We start from the raw sequence: 15,632 nt of genomic DNA on the forward strand, positions 1-15,632 counted from the left end.
ATAAAACGATAGTAGGCCAGAGGCCTGATGGGACATGAGGACAAAAAGTCACTTTCATGAAAAGATTTGCGTACTGTGGAGCCATTTTACTTCCCATCGCTGTACCAGTTTCCTGTAGATATAGGTTATCAAATTCTAAGTAATTGTGGGTGAGGGTGAATTTTGCAAGTTTCACCACAGAATCAGCATCAATTCCTGTATTTTCCATGAAGATTTTGCAGGCATTTAATCAATCCTGGTGTGGGATATTAGAATACAAAGATTCCACATCCATGGTGGCCAGGATGGTTCCTTCTTGTAGAGGACCTATTGCTGCTAGTTTATTCAGTAAGTCTGTCGTGTCCTGAATGTAGCTGGGTGTTAGCTTTACCAGTGGTTTAAGAACACACTCTACCCATCCAGAAACTTGCTCAGTAAGGGTGCCCACACATAAAATAATTGGTCTTCTTGGATTACCAGATTTGTGGATTTTGGGGAGCATATAGAATGTCCCCATTCTTGGACTCTCTGGTATCAGGTCATCGGCTCTTATGGATTTGTCAGGCAGACAAGATACCAACTTGTTTAGTTCCTTGTAATAGTCCTGTGTAGGGTTAGACTCCATTTTTTTGTAGTAGCATGTGTCCATCAGTTGTCTGTTTGCTTCCTTCATGTAGTCTGATGTGTTCATCATGACTATTGCACCACCCTTTTCAGCAAGTTTAATGATGATTTATTGTTGGTTTTCAAAGATTGTATGGCCTTTCCCTCCTGGGCACTGATGTTGGATGCTTGTCTCCTGTTTGTGTCTCGGATGGTGGATTTTATCAGTTTCCATCCAAAACACATAAAAAACTCTATGGTCTACAGCCAAGCCATCAGATACAATCTGATATGTTCCAACACTATAGATAGAGACAAACACCTTGATGGCCTCAGAAAGACCTTTTTGAATCAGGGCTACCATCCAAGAACAATTAAGAACCAGATTACAAGAGCCACCAGAATATCAAGGAATCATCTCCTACATTACAAAACCAAACAAGAAAGCAACCGGGTGCCTGTAGTAGTCACCTACAATCCAAATCTGGAGGTGCTAAGGAGAGCTGCACGGAAAGTACAACCCTAACTACATAAAGATGCCTGATTACAATCCATATTTCTAGACCCCCCATTTCTCTGTTTCAGGCAGCCCCCAAATCTAAGAAGCATCATTGTCAGAAGTTCCCTGTCATCTCCACCAGCTACAGGTACCTTTGCTTGCAGCCAGAAAAAAATGTAAAAACCTTTCCGTTTATAACGACCACAGACAAGATAAAGATACCCAACTCACATCAGGACTACAAGATCCCAGGTACTTTCAGCTGTATCACATCTAATGTAGTGTACTTAATTATATATACCAAATGTCCAGCTGGGGGTCTTTATGTAGGGGAGACCGGGCAAAAACTTAGGACAAGGATGAATTATCATCGCCACACAATAAAAGAAAAATGAATAGATCTACCTGTACCCAAGCATTTTTGTTCCCCTGATCACAGCACAAAATACATGAAATTACTGGTATTAGGCTGTGTGCCCACGTAGCATTTTTCAAGCGTTTTTGATGCGGAATTTCCGCAGCGTAAACGCTTGAAAAACGCTTGGTAACACGCACCCCATGGTCCCCAATGGGATTCCGCAAGTTCTATGCACATGCTGCGGATTTTTCCGCAGCGTTTATGCTGCGTTCAAAAATCCGCAGCATGTCATTTAATTTTGCGTTTCCGCAAGCAGAATTGCCTTTGTTCAATGCATAAAAAACGCAAGGCAATTCCGCATGTGGAAAACGCGTGATAAACGCGCGAAAAACGCGCGATAAACGCGTGCGGAATTCCGCATGCGTTTTTCCGGGAGAGGACTTGCATTTATGCAGCAGAAATTTTCTGCTTCATAAATGCAACGTGGGCACATAGCCTTAAAAGGTAACTTCAAGTCTCAAAGAGAAAGAAGAATCTCAGAATATAAACTGATGGTGACCTTTGACACTTTCAGAGCAGGAATGAATGTGTCACATGGATTTATGTCATTCTACATCAACTAAGGAAGGTGCTCCTCAGACCTGCGGGAGCATCATAACACTAGACCTAGTCACAGGACAATAAAACCTCCACACTCCTTATCTATTAACTGCTAAAATATTTATAGCCAGAACTGTTTCTCTCTCCCATAATAACTCTGCTTTCCGTCACCTGTATCATCTATTGCATTATTTCTGTGTCTTATTGTGTATAAATATGTGACTCTTCAGATTTTGTGTTATACTAGTCTGATGAAGAGATCTGCGTAGTCTCGAAAGCTTGCAACTTGTTACCATCTTTTCAGTTAGCCATTAAAAGGTATCAACCACTGAGGACTCTCAAATCTTAATATTTTTCATAAGAATTCAGCAACTTAGGATCATGGGCAACAGTGGAACATGGGCAATACAGTTCTCTAAAAATGCTACCAGCTACTGTGGACCTGACGGTTGTTAAGACCCGTATCTTGTTAAATGTTGCAAATATTGATTTCCTGAACCCCAGCAGCATGACAACTAAAGAAAAGTTTGTAAGAACAGCAAAAAAAAAAACAAAAAAAAAATGCATGCAAGAGATTTTTTTGCATTTGAACCACATAAATGTGATTTGTCTATCCGATGTCTCGGTCATTATTTACAGTAGTTTGTGAAACTATTCATCCCCCTTGGCATTTTTCGTGTTTTGCTAACTCACAACCTGGAATTTCACCTTTTTTTTTTTTTTTTTTTTTTTTTTACAGCTGCAAGTCACTTTGGATAAGTCTCTATGAGCGTTCCATAACTTGCCATTGGGATTTTTGCCCATTCCTCAAGGCAAAATTGCTCCAGCTCCTTCAAGTGAGTCGTTTTCCTCTGGTGAAGAGCAATCTTCTTCAAATCTGACGCCAGATTCTCAATTGGATTAAGGTCTGGGCTTTGACTAGGCCACTCCAAAACATTTACATATTTCCCCTTAAACCTCTCGAGTGTTGCTTTAGCAGTATGCTTTGGGTCTTGTTTGATGGTGAACCGCTGTGCCAGTCTCAAATCACTGACAGACTTAAACAGGTTTTACTCAAGAATATTGCTGTATTTCACACCATCCATCTTCCCCTTGACTTGTACAATTTTCCCTCTCCCTGCTGCTGAAAAACATCCCCACAGCATGATACTTCCACCACTATGTTTTACTATGGGAATGGTGTTCTTGGGGTGATGAGCTGTGTTGGTTTGGCGCCAGACATAGCGTTTACCTTGGTAGCCAAAGTGTTACATTTTGATCTCATCCGACATCAGCATCTTCCGCCATACATTTGGGAAGTCTCCCACATGGCTTTTAGCAAACTTACAATTTGTGCAAGTAAATGCTTCTTTCGGCCCACGCTTCCATAAAGGTCTCCTCTATGGCGTGCATCGCTTATTGTGGTTGTATGGACAGATACTCTAGTCGCTGCTTGGGAACTATGCAGCTCCTTCAGGTTTACCTTTGGTCTCTGTTCTACCTCTCTAATTAATGCCCTCCTTGTCTGGACTGAGAGTTTTGGTGGGTAGTCCTCTCTTGGCAGGTTTGTTATGGTGCCATGTTCTTTCCATTTGATGATATTGGATTCGATGGTGCTCCGGGGGATCATCAGATGTTGTGATTTTTTTTTTTTTATAACCCAACTCTGACTAACTTCTCAACAACTTTGTCCCTTACTTTATTGGAGATCTCCTTGGTCTTCACGGTGTTTGGTTAGTGTTGCTTCTTGATGTATGGTGATGCAGCCTCTGTGGCCTTTCAGAAAAGGTGGGTATATACTATATACTGACAGACTACGTGACACTTACATTGCACACCGGTGAACTTCCTTTCACTAACCATGTGACTTATGAAGTTAATTGCTAGCACCAGAAATTTTTAGGGGCTTCATACCAAAATGAGTGAATACATATGCACATGCCAATCTTTAGTTATTTCATCCCATAAATTTAATTTATGTCTATATTTTTCTCATTTCACCAACTTATAGACTATTTAGTGCTGATGCATCACACACAAATCGGATTACAAAAATATTTGAACAGGTTGTAATGTAACAAAAGAGGTAAAAAGCCAAGGGCAGGAGAATAGTTTTGCAAACCACTGTAAAAGGGAAAATGGGCATTTCCACTTTAGATAATTAATGCATACCTAGGGCATCCACTTTCCGTAAATAGGTGGGGGCTCAAGAGGTGGCGGTAGAAATCCTTTTTCAGGTCCAGAATTTTTCGCTGTTGTAGTTTCGTTTTTTCCCTCCCTTCCTTCCAAGCGTTTTATCTGGGGTTCTTTGTGTGCTTTTTTTTCATTGATATATCTGTATGAGGGCTTATTTTTTATGGGATAAGTTGTAGTTGTGAATGACACCATTTATTTTACAATATTATGGTATGTATTGAAAATGGGAAAAAGTTCCAAGCAGGGTGAAGCTGTGCAAAAACTGCAATTCCATTCCAGGTGTTGTTTTTACGGCATTCTTTCTATAGTAAAAAATTACCAAGCAGCACAATTCTCCAATGTAGGACGAGTACATCGATACCAAACACCTATGGATTTTTATTAGATTTCATTGGTGAAAAATTTGGTTACCATTTTCTGAGACCCATAACTTATGTATTTTTCTGTCAATGGAGTTGTGTTAGGCTTGTTTTCTGCTCACCAAGTTGACAATGTTATTGATAACATTTCGGAGTATATATGACATTTCGATCACTTTTTATTTCAATTTTTTGAGGAGGTGGTGTGGAAGGGAAGTGGTTACTGAAACACAAATCTTGGGGTTTAAATTTTTTTTTCTTTTCATTATACAAAGTATGTTTTAAATAACTTTATATTTTGATAAACTGGACTTTTATGGACACAGTGATACCAATTATTTTTTATTTTAAAGCTGGGAAAAGAAGGGCAATTTAAACAATTATATTTTCTTACATTTTTTTAATCTTTATTTTTTATTTCTAGGAGAACTTGAACTTGTACTTGGGCATCATTGTGTATGAGGGGGGGACTGCTGGGAGGGGGTTGTGAGAAACAACATGGTGTATGTGGGATCAAACTGTGTGTTGAGGCAATGAGTTATACTGTGTTTGGGAGCATCATGCTGTATATGTGGAAGGTTGTGGGGCATCATTCTATATGTGCAGGATGTGAGGGCATGAAACTGTGGGAGGGGGCTGTAGGTCATTAAACTGTGGGGCCATCATACTGTGTGTGAGTGGGTTTTCATATTTTGTGTGTGGCGGGGGGGCTGTTCGCTGTGGGGGATAGTGAAGCTATTATGGGGTATTCTACTGTATTGGGGATAAAATGTACTATGGATGCACAACGCAAGGTCCACAGAGGCATGATTGGTGAGTTTGGCGTGGAAGACTGGCCACGTAGAGCCCTGACTTTAACCTCATTGAACACTTTGGGATACACTAGAATAGACATTGTGAGCCTGGCTCTCTAAAAATGCTGTTTCAGGTTTTCTACAATTTTTTGAGTGTGACATTTTTGATTACTCATCCAGAAGAGTATGAGATGTTATAACTGCAAATGGGAGACCAACTCCATATCAGTTTCTTTGGATTTATAATGGAGAGGTCATAAAAACACCTGTAAGCATAATGTGTAAGTAGTGTCCCAATACTTTTAGCCATATAATCTACATGTTTTTGTAAAAGTGGGTGTTGTTAAATGCATTCAAAGACAGACAATGGTTGTGTAACAGAGGTTGGCATAAAACCCTTACTTATCAGAAAAAGCCTGGTTGTTTACAAACGCAGTATTGATATAAACTTAAATTTAATAAAAATGTCACTGTCTTACGTCAAAAATAAGAGGACTGCGTGCTTAACATTACACTTCATATTTAAAGGTTTGCTAAAAGTTCTTATTCAATCATGCTGATATTATTTCATTACCACAAATTGCATTACAGCGGCGGCTTCTATTACTGGTGACATATAAAGTTAAAAGCTCATGATGCTTGTAGCCTGCAGCACTCATGGTTATGTCACCAAGTAAAGGAAGGGAACCAGATTGTAAGCACATGACTGTAGTAACCAAAAAACCCAAACTATTACTTATCCTCCCCAGGGTCTCCGCCATAGCGGTCTGCTGTTTGTCTACAGCACTGATGTCACGTCAATAGCACAGTAGCCTATAAGAGAGGTCAGCGACTCGTGCTGTCTACAGTGGTGGTCAAAAGTATTGGCACCCCTGCAATTCTGTCAGATAATACTCCGTTTCTTCCTGAAAATGATTGCAATCACAAATTCTTTGGTATTATTATCTTCATTTAATTTGTCTTCAATGAAAAAACACAAAAGACAATGAAGCAAAAATCAAATCATTGATCATTTCACACAAAACTCCAAAAATGGGCTGGACAAAAGTATTGGCACCCTCAGCCTAATACTTGGTTGCACAACCTTTAGCTAAAATAACTGCGAACAACCGCTTCCGGTAACCATCAATGAGTTTCTTACAATGCCCTGCTGGAATTGTAGACCATTCTTCTTTGGCAAACTGCTCCAGGTCCCTGATATTTGAAGGGTGCCTTCTCCAAACTGCCATTTTGAGATCTCTCCACAGGTGTTCTATGGGATTCAGGTCTGGACTCATTGCTGGCCACCTTAGAAGTCTCCAGTGCTTTCTCTCAAACCATTTTATAGTGCTTTTGGAAGTGTGTTTTGGGTCATTGTCCTGCTGGAAGACCCATGACCTCTGAGGGAGACCCAGCTTTCTCACACTGGGCCCTACATTATGCTGCAAAATTTGTTGGTAGTCTTCAGACTTCATAATGTCATGCACACGGTCAAGCAGTCCAGTGCCAGAGGCAGCAAAGCAACCCCAAAACATCAGGGAACCTCCGCCATGTTTGACTGCAGGAACCGTGTTCTTTTCTTTGAATGCCTCTTTTTTTTTTCCTGTACACTCTATGTTGATGCTTTTTCCCAAAAAGCTCTACTTTTGTCTCATCTGACCAGAGAACATTCTTCCAAAACGTTTTAGGCTTTCTCAGGTAAGTTTTGGCAAACTCCAGCCTGGCTTTTTTATGTCTCGGGGTAAGAAGTGGGGTCTTCCTGGGTATCCTACCATACAGTCCCTTTTCATTCAGACGCCGACGGATAGTACGGGTTGACACTGTTGTACCCTCGGCCTGCAGGGCAGCTTGAACTTGTTTGGATGTTAGCCGAGGTTCTTTATCCACCATCCGCACAATCTTGTGTTGAAATCTCTCGTCAATTTTTCTTTTCCGTCCACATCTAGGGAGGTTAGCCACAGTGCCATGGGCTTTAAACTTCTTGATGACACTGCGCACGGGAGACACAGGAACATTCAGGTCGTTGGAGATGGACTTGTAGCCTTGAGATTGCTCATGCTTCCTCACAATTTGGTTTCTCAAGTCCTCAGACAGTTCTTTGGTCTTCTTTCTTTTCTCCATGCTCAATGTGGTACACACAAGGACACAGGACAGAGGTTGAGTCAACTTTAATCCATGTTAACTGGCTGCAAGTGTGATTTAGTTATTGCCAACACCTGTTAGGTGCCACAGGTAAGTTACAGGTGCTGTTAATTACACGAATTAGAGAAGCATCACATGATTTTTCAAACAGTGCCAATACTTTTGTCCACCCCCTTTTTTAGGTTTGGTGAGGAATTATATCCAATTTGGCTTTAGGACAATTCTTTTTGTGTTTTTTCATTGAAGACAAATTAAATGAAGATAATAATACCAAAGAATTTGTGATTGCAATCATTTTCAGGAAGAAACTGAGTATTATCTGACAGAATTGCAGGGGTGCCAATACTTTTGGCCACCACTGTATATAGCTGCTGAGCACTGTGATTAGCTGCAGTGCTGCTGATGTGATGTCAGTGCTGCAGACAAACAGCAGGCAGCTATAGTGGAGAGCCGGTATTGACCCTGGGTAGGGTAAGTAATATTCAGTATTTTTATAACTACCAAAGCTTTTCCCTTAAAGTTTTTGACAACAGACAATCCCTTTAAAATGTGACTGGAGAGAGTCTATGTCTAAGTGTCTCTAATACAGAGAGCCGCGATTGTCTATGCAGAAATAGCAATTGAACACATAACACAATAGTGATTCAAGAGAGGCATCTTTACGTTTGTGATACAGAGACCGAATGTACCCACGCACTAAGGTAGCCCTAAAAAACACATTGAAGCTACATATCACCTGTGTATGAGAAGATGTCTGCCAGTTGCTTATGTCCTTCCACATCTGTGACGTCAGTGTGTTTTGGGAAGTTGGTAAGCTATCACCTATTCATAAGATAAGTTGTTATGCACACGCCCGGACTGACTGGCGTGTGCGTGTTTATGTAGTGATTCCACTGTGCCATGAACCGGAGAGTGCCTGGAGGGGCGTAACTAAGTATCTGCCCGATCCGACCAAGGTGGCACGACGGCATACGACGCCAGTGCACCAAGGAGGAACCGAGCAGAGGGACCAGGTGCTACTCCAGGACAGACCCCGGACACGGCTGTTGACCCACACAGGGGAATACAGGAACAGACTGGTAGGCTGGCACACAGACTGGTGGGTATAGGCAGGCACGACTGGTATGCAGGCAGGGGAATGCAGGCAGGGGGGTACAGGCAAGCACAGCTAGAGTGCAGACAGGGAGGCACTAGCAGGTAGGAACACAGGCGGGATAGGACCCAGTACACACTGGGACTCAGGAACAATACAGGCAGAGGGGTACAGGCAAGCACAGCTAGAGTGCAGACAGGGAGGCACTAGCAGGTAGGGACACTGGCGGGATAGGACCCAGTACACACTGGGACTCAGGAACAGAACCACAGATGTGGCGGACAAACACAGCAGAGTGAGGCCGCCCAGAGAGGTGAGCGAGAACAGGGCAGGACAAAGCCGCCTGGAGCGGTGAGCAAGAGTAGAGCAGGACAAGGCCGCCAGGAGCGGTGAGCAAAGGGTCAGAGCTGAGCGAGACTGCCGGAGCAGTGAGCAAGAGTGGAGCAAGACGAGACCGCCTGGAGCGGTGAGCAAGAGTGGAGCAAGACTGCCGGAGCAGTGAGCAAAAGGATAAGAGCGGAGCAAGACTGCCGGAGCAGTGAGCAAAAGGGTCAGAGCTGAGCGAGACTGCCGGAGCAGTGAGCAAGAGTGGAGCAAGACGAGACCGCCTGGAGCGGTGAGCAAGAGTGGAGCAAGACTGCCGGAGCAGTGAGCAAAAGGATAAGAGCGGAGCAAGACTGCCGGAGCAGTGAGCAAAAGGATAAGAGCGGAGCAAGGCTGCTGGAGCAGCGAGCAAAGGAGTCAGAGCAGGCTAGAACCGCCGGAGCGGTAAGCAAAGGAGTAAGAGCAGGCTAGAACCGCCGGAGCGGTGAGCAAAGGAGTCAGAGCAGGCAAGGCTGAGCAGGGGGGACAGGGCTCTGTTCACACGGAACAGACAGGAAGGGAAAGGCAGAGCCAGATACCCACAGGGTACTTGCAGTGAAGTAGCGAGTGGACCACAAACTCACAAACGGGAGTACAGAGACAACAAGCAGGAGTTAGGTACGAGTTCAGACTCTGCAGAAAAAGGAAGGGAACGGACATAGAGGCAAAACAGGTAAAGGATAGGAGAGAGTTCAGACTGGAACTGAGTGTATGGAGGAGACCGACACTGCAGCGGAATACAGGAGCGGGTCTGGGAATACGGCCCCCAGAGAGGCAGGATGAACAGGCAAGGAGCGTGTTCAGACAGGACAGACAAGATACAGGAGCAGGTCTAGGTAATCGGCCCCTAGAAGGCAGGAGGAACAGGCTAGGAGCGTGTTCAGACAGGACAGACAAGATACCGGAGCGGGTCTAGGTAATCGGCCCCTAGAAGGCGGGAGGAACAGGTTAGGAGCGTGTTCAGACAGGACAGACAAGATACCGGAGCGGGTCTAGATAATCGGCCCCTAGAAGGCGGGAGGAACAGGCTAGGAGCGTGTTCAGACAGGCCTGGAAATACAGCCTCCAGGATAGGCAGACAAGAGAACACAGACAGGACTCAGTTCAGACACGGGAACTGAAACCGCAAGGCAGGAGACAGACAGGACTCAGTTCAGACACGGGAACAGATACCGCAAAGCAGGAGACAAAGAACGGGACCTGGCACCTTCAGAGTGCAAGCACACACTGAAAGAAACACTATGCTCAGGCAGGGATAGATGGGAGCAGCTGAGCTATATACCAGGTGACAGACAGCAATAGGCTGAGGACGCACAAGGGGTGTGACCCACAGCAGGTACAAAAAGCAGGAAGTGATCGGGCGCCGCCCTTAAGCAGCAGAAGCAGACACAAACAGACAGCATGGAGGGAAGCCAGAGAGACATTCTGGACTGGAGATCAAGTGCGCGCTCTTGCACAGTGGGAGATGGACCACCATGCAAGGACGCCGCCAGGTATGTTACATAAGTGATAAGTTACTGATTCTGGGGGCTCCACCACTTGGACTCCCACAGATGCTGCTCTGAAATAAGGCTTTCACGTGTCTAGTAGTCCTCTGTTCTAACGGATCCAGAAGCAATCCGCTGGCAAAAAAAAGTTGTGCAGACGCATCCGTTGAGTCTGCTTTTAAAGGATGTATTTCAGTTGGATCCGTTTTTTTATCACTGAAGTCTATGGAAAACGTATCTGTTAAATAGCCATCCTTTTTTATACATTTGAAAAGGATCAATTTTTTGCTTACTGGATCAGTTTCAAATGGAAGAAAACGGATGTTTATTTAATGGATCCGTTTTCCATAGACTTCAAGGTTAAAAAAAAGGATCCAGCTGAAATCTGTCTTTTAAAAACGGACAAAAAAAAGTTGTGTCGACATAACTTGCTGCTGAATCTGTTCTAACAGGTGATTACTGGACATGTGAACATAGCGTAAAAGCTGCTGAGCATGCGACCACGCTCCATTCATAGTCTTGGGGAAAGCCCACTATGGAAGAACACAGTATGTTTGGCTGCTGGTCCAAGATGAAGCTTTACATAATCCTTTATTGGGGTTAGTGGGGGCCAAGAGGTCAGTAATTCATCACCTGGCCTGTGGCTAGGGCAAAGCTTACCAATCTAAAGCTACACTGTCTGCAATACCTATACTGAAACTTAGGAGAAAGTCTCCCTACTAGATTTGAATGGATATATAATAATCCCATAATCAGATTGCAGTGGTAATATCTGATATAGAAACAATGAATATAGGACATGTATCGTTAAGAGCGTCATACTGCAATCATTTCTTTACAATGGCAATAGTAAGTATCACAGGAGGTTTTTAGGTTAAACCCTGAAATAAAGGTTAAAAGGTAACACTGAAGGACAATGACCTCATTTAACCCAAAGGACTTCCTTTTCATTATCCATAAACATTTTCTCCTTGACTTCCCATAAAGCCTGGAAGCCTGCTAGCATGTTTAATTAAATCCCTCTATTCAAAGCCTATCTGCTCCAATACAACTTTTAATATGCTAAGATCCGGCTTTCCATATTCTGACTAATATAGTTATTAGCTGACAGCTATGTGGATGCAGCAATTACCATGCTACACGGACCCAGGGCTGGGAATATTTCATGCAAATCGCAGGCACTGCCTCTACCGATTTGCCCTTTTCCAATTACTTGATCAATGGGCCATAATAACAGTGGATAAGCTGTCGGCTCCATACTAAATGAAATGGATAAATGGGAGATAAGTATGTGAAGACAATAAATTGGCAAAGACACAGACAGCGTGAAGAAGAAAATAAAAAGGTTTGATACATAAAGCTGGAGGAGATGATTAGCATTACAAGTGATAAAACAATTTGCTTTAATGACAGAAATGACTTCAGTTCCCCATGATGCTTGAGGCGAGTGACTGCTTTTCTGTATCTATAGCATTTATAGCAACTAAACAAAATTACACTTAACCTTTGCCAGTGTAACCCTTAGGCCACTATCTCGCTGCATTTGCACTAGGAAAGCGTCTGGCACATATATTAAATGTATCCACAGGTCTCAATCACCTGACAGAGCAATGGAGCACCGTTTTGGCTGGCAGATGTCGGCATATATTGTTTGCTGTATGGAATAGTGCGCTGCACTATTTCACACCGAGGCTTTTCTCACAGTCTGCATTTCTTTTAACCAAGGAAACCTATGGGATGACGGATGCCGCAGTATGCCTGTGCATGGTGAAATCATCCGGACTAGTGCAATATACAAGCAGCCTAAGGCAAGTGAGCGCTACATTCCAAGAGAAACGGTTGTCCCTTTCCTCAGGTGTCATACTAAGCACAGTCAGGTTGTTTCTTTTAATCACTGAACCAGGTAGACTATCTGAACTTTTTTTTTTAATTCATTGACTCATAACAATAGATCAGTTAAAAAAAAATGATACTTGGATGGGAAAACTGAAGTACAAATTATGTCTTCAATGTATCATCTGTTTTATACATTAAAGCAGAGTCTGAACTAGAATAAGTCTGAGAATAGGACCGGCTTGGAGTCTCATGGACTGGAGGCATGGACCGGTATCTAGAACGGATGTGTGTATGAGTCAATGAAACAGTCAGTGTGCGGTCTGGGAAAAAAGATCGTTCAGCACACGAAAGTGTCACATTAATGTGTAAATGCTGTCCAATTTGGATGATGAAAATTATATAATGGATCCAGTTTAGCGTTGCCAAATTGGAATGAACATGGAAGAAAAAGCCTAAAAGCTTCCGGTTATACTTTTTCTTCATATAGATCCAAAGAGGTGAAATGAGCCTGAGGTATTGGAGGCATACAGAGGCATAGTGCGGCACCATGCACCTCTGAGGGCTCCCTTTAACAGCTTGCAATGGAGCCACATGAATAGGAGCGAAGAGGACAATTTCAGCTCTGCTACACTTGTCTTTTTACTGTAGGTGTTGGCTTGAAGGATAAAACTGGCACCTTGATGATGGCACAAGATAAAGGCAAACATAATGTGAACTGAGGAAGTGTAAATGTAAATTATTGCTAAAATCAATGCCCATGCAGCTTTTATCCCTCCCTCTAACATTCAGTTACTCAGAATTAGCGGTTTTAACCGATCCGGACGGAAAAAAAATCAACTGGGACCACCAGAATCTACAAAAACTGAGAAAGAATGGAAAAACAACACAAAAACTCCATGTGCATATTCTAAATTTGCAGACATTATTAAAATGAATCTGTGACCTGGTTTCTTATAGCTCATTGGGGAGCAGCAGTGTGTAGGGGCAGAGACCATGATTCCACTGATGTATCACTTACTGGGCTTTTTGCTGCAGTTTTGAAAAAAAACAAAACCCTGCTTTATCTGTTGCAGATTTAACAATTCTCTGAATGTTGAGCCCTGTATAACCCCACTCCACCACCGATTGGCAACTTTCTGTGTACACTGTGCATAGGCAAAAAGCTGTCAAATCAGTGGTGGGCCGCAGTTCCACAGAGCTTTGAATATGGAGGACAATATGCAAGCCAATCTGCTGATAAAACAGTGATTTTATCAAAACTACAGCAAACAGCCCAGTAAGAGACACATTGCTGGAATCAGGATCCCAGTCTCTACACAGTAAGGACTAAAATCCTGGTGACAAATTACCTTTAAAGCTAGTGACGCTGTTATTGGAAAGCAATTGGATTTTTACAATATTTATACTTAAGGGCTATGCCCATCAGTGTTTTATGGCACTGCCACAGAGGTGGGATCTGCAATGTCCTGAACCCCGTCCAATCTGGTAAGGATGCTAAAATATTTCCATATACACCACAGAAATATATGGAGGCATTCGCTGCCTTACTAGGTGGGAAGGGGCAGGAGACGGCCAATCTGGAGATAATTCAAGGGAGAGAAGTGACCATTGAAGGGCAGGTGTAGTGTAGCGACTACTGCTAAAAACTGCGTCAGCTTCTCAGGAATAGCAGACAAATGGCTGAAAATGGGCTCACTCATGATGAGAAACATCAGGCCCATATGTCCTACATGTCAAAACCCAGATGCTTTGCTATGCACACCACAGTTGAAAGCCAATAGATAGGGTTGTATTATTATCCTATTGTGTGTTAATTCTCACCAAAATACTCTTCAGAAGGAGGGTTCTCCATGTCATAAAGCATCTTCTTCGTGAGCCTATCCAATTCATCCTCAGGCCGCAGAACAGGACCCCCAGAAGGGTAAGATGCCTGCAAGGGGGAAAAATAGAAATATTCATTGTGGATCAGAAGTGCATGACAGTCTAAGGACCAAATAAGGTGTAGTGCGAGCAATCATCAGGGGAATCAGCCACCAGCAGTTAGCCTAGGAAAGATATTGTACAAAGCATCCTCCGTATATGGAGAATGGCTAATGTTGGGATCATCCTTTCTGCATGAATAATGGTAGCTCTCGGAAGAAATGGGCGATATAATGAATGAATAAAATAAATATATTGGTAATACTAGCATGTCACTGGATATGACCATTAAAAAATGAACAATCCATAACAAAGTTATCATCGGTTTCATTTTTATGTCATAAATTTATAGTACACACAAAAATAAGAAACTTTGTAATAAGGAAGAAATTGATTGCAGTGATTTATTCCAAAGGGTGTGCAACCAAATATTAAGCTGAGGGTTCCGACAATTTTGTCCGGCCCATTTTGGGAGTTTTGTGTGAAATTATGTCCAATTTGCCTTTATTCCTCTGTTTTTTGTGTTGTTCCAATACACACAAAGGAAATACACGTGTATAACAAAACATATGTAATTGCACTAATTTTCTGGGAGAAATACTTCATTTTCTGGAACAATTTCAAGGGTGCCAACACTTTTGGCCATGAATGTATATATTCACAAAATTAGGCAACAACTACAAACATCAGAGAGGAGATGTTAGGGCTTGCTCAAGTTTGGGACTGCATTTTTTCATTTCAGCTTCATTCACTTTTTTTTTTTAATAAATATGACATAGATGATTTCGGTGTGTGGTAAGTGAATCCTCTGCCCACAGCGCCGCTACAAACTGCAGCTTTATTCACCTTTCTGTAACATATACCAGTGCATCTGGGCAGGGTTCCCCTCTGGGTTCACATTGCAATTTCCTTTATAATTGTAATCCATTGTCTCAGTGGGTTTGGGCTTATCTAGTATTTTAAGCCTGAAAAAACATTTGGAGATTAAATATTTCCTTTTGTCTGGATATTATGTACCTCATACTAGTAATTCACAGCCGTTCAGAAGAACTTGCTCCGCTACTCTATTACACATGTACGTACAGGGGCGGACACAGGCAGAAGAGGGCCCCTGTGCAATAAAAGTAAATGGGCACAATGCCACCTGCTCTGGAGGTAGAGGTGGGCCCCTTTACCTCTTGAGCAGCTACACAGGTTGCACCAATGGTATGTCCGCCCAAGTAGAAGTATGATCAAATGATAGGCACAAACTGCCTGGTTCCCAATTGGCACTTGTGGCATTGATTCGCTGATCAGTATGAACTTTGGCCAGTCCAATGGCAGTAAGGTAAGCAGTATGGCGTATGCTCGGCTGTGCAGTGTTCTGGAAAGCTCTACATTTGGGAAACTAATGGCTCAAGAAGACGTCCATGAAAATCAGCAATGCACAAACTGGCTCTCCCGAA

The 15,632-nt window shown here is 42.8% G+C and overlaps 1 protein-coding gene across 5 annotated transcripts in view; it reads right to left on the bottom strand.

The window, feature by feature from the left end:
* LPP (LIM domain containing preferred translocation partner in lipoma) overlaps positions 1-15,632 on the bottom strand; it is a 281,781-nt gene that overhangs the window by 59,187 nt on the left and 206,962 nt on the right. For all 5 annotated transcript variants that reach the window (XM_073675189.1, XM_073675188.1, XM_073675185.1 and 2 more), the window contains one exon: positions 14,089-14,197. In XM_073675189.1, the coding sequence (XP_073531290.1) occupies positions 14,089-14,197 (109 nt within the window). The remainder of the gene's footprint in view (positions 1-14,088; positions 14,198-15,632) is intronic.

The sequence above is a fragment of the Phyllobates terribilis genome, unplaced genomic scaffold, assembly GCF_046119375.1.
Source record: "Phyllobates terribilis strain yellow unplaced genomic scaffold, ASM4611937v1 Scaffold_3__8_contigs__length_932513732, whole genome shotgun sequence".
NCBI lineage: Eukaryota > Metazoa > Chordata > Amphibia > Anura > Dendrobatidae > Phyllobates > Phyllobates terribilis.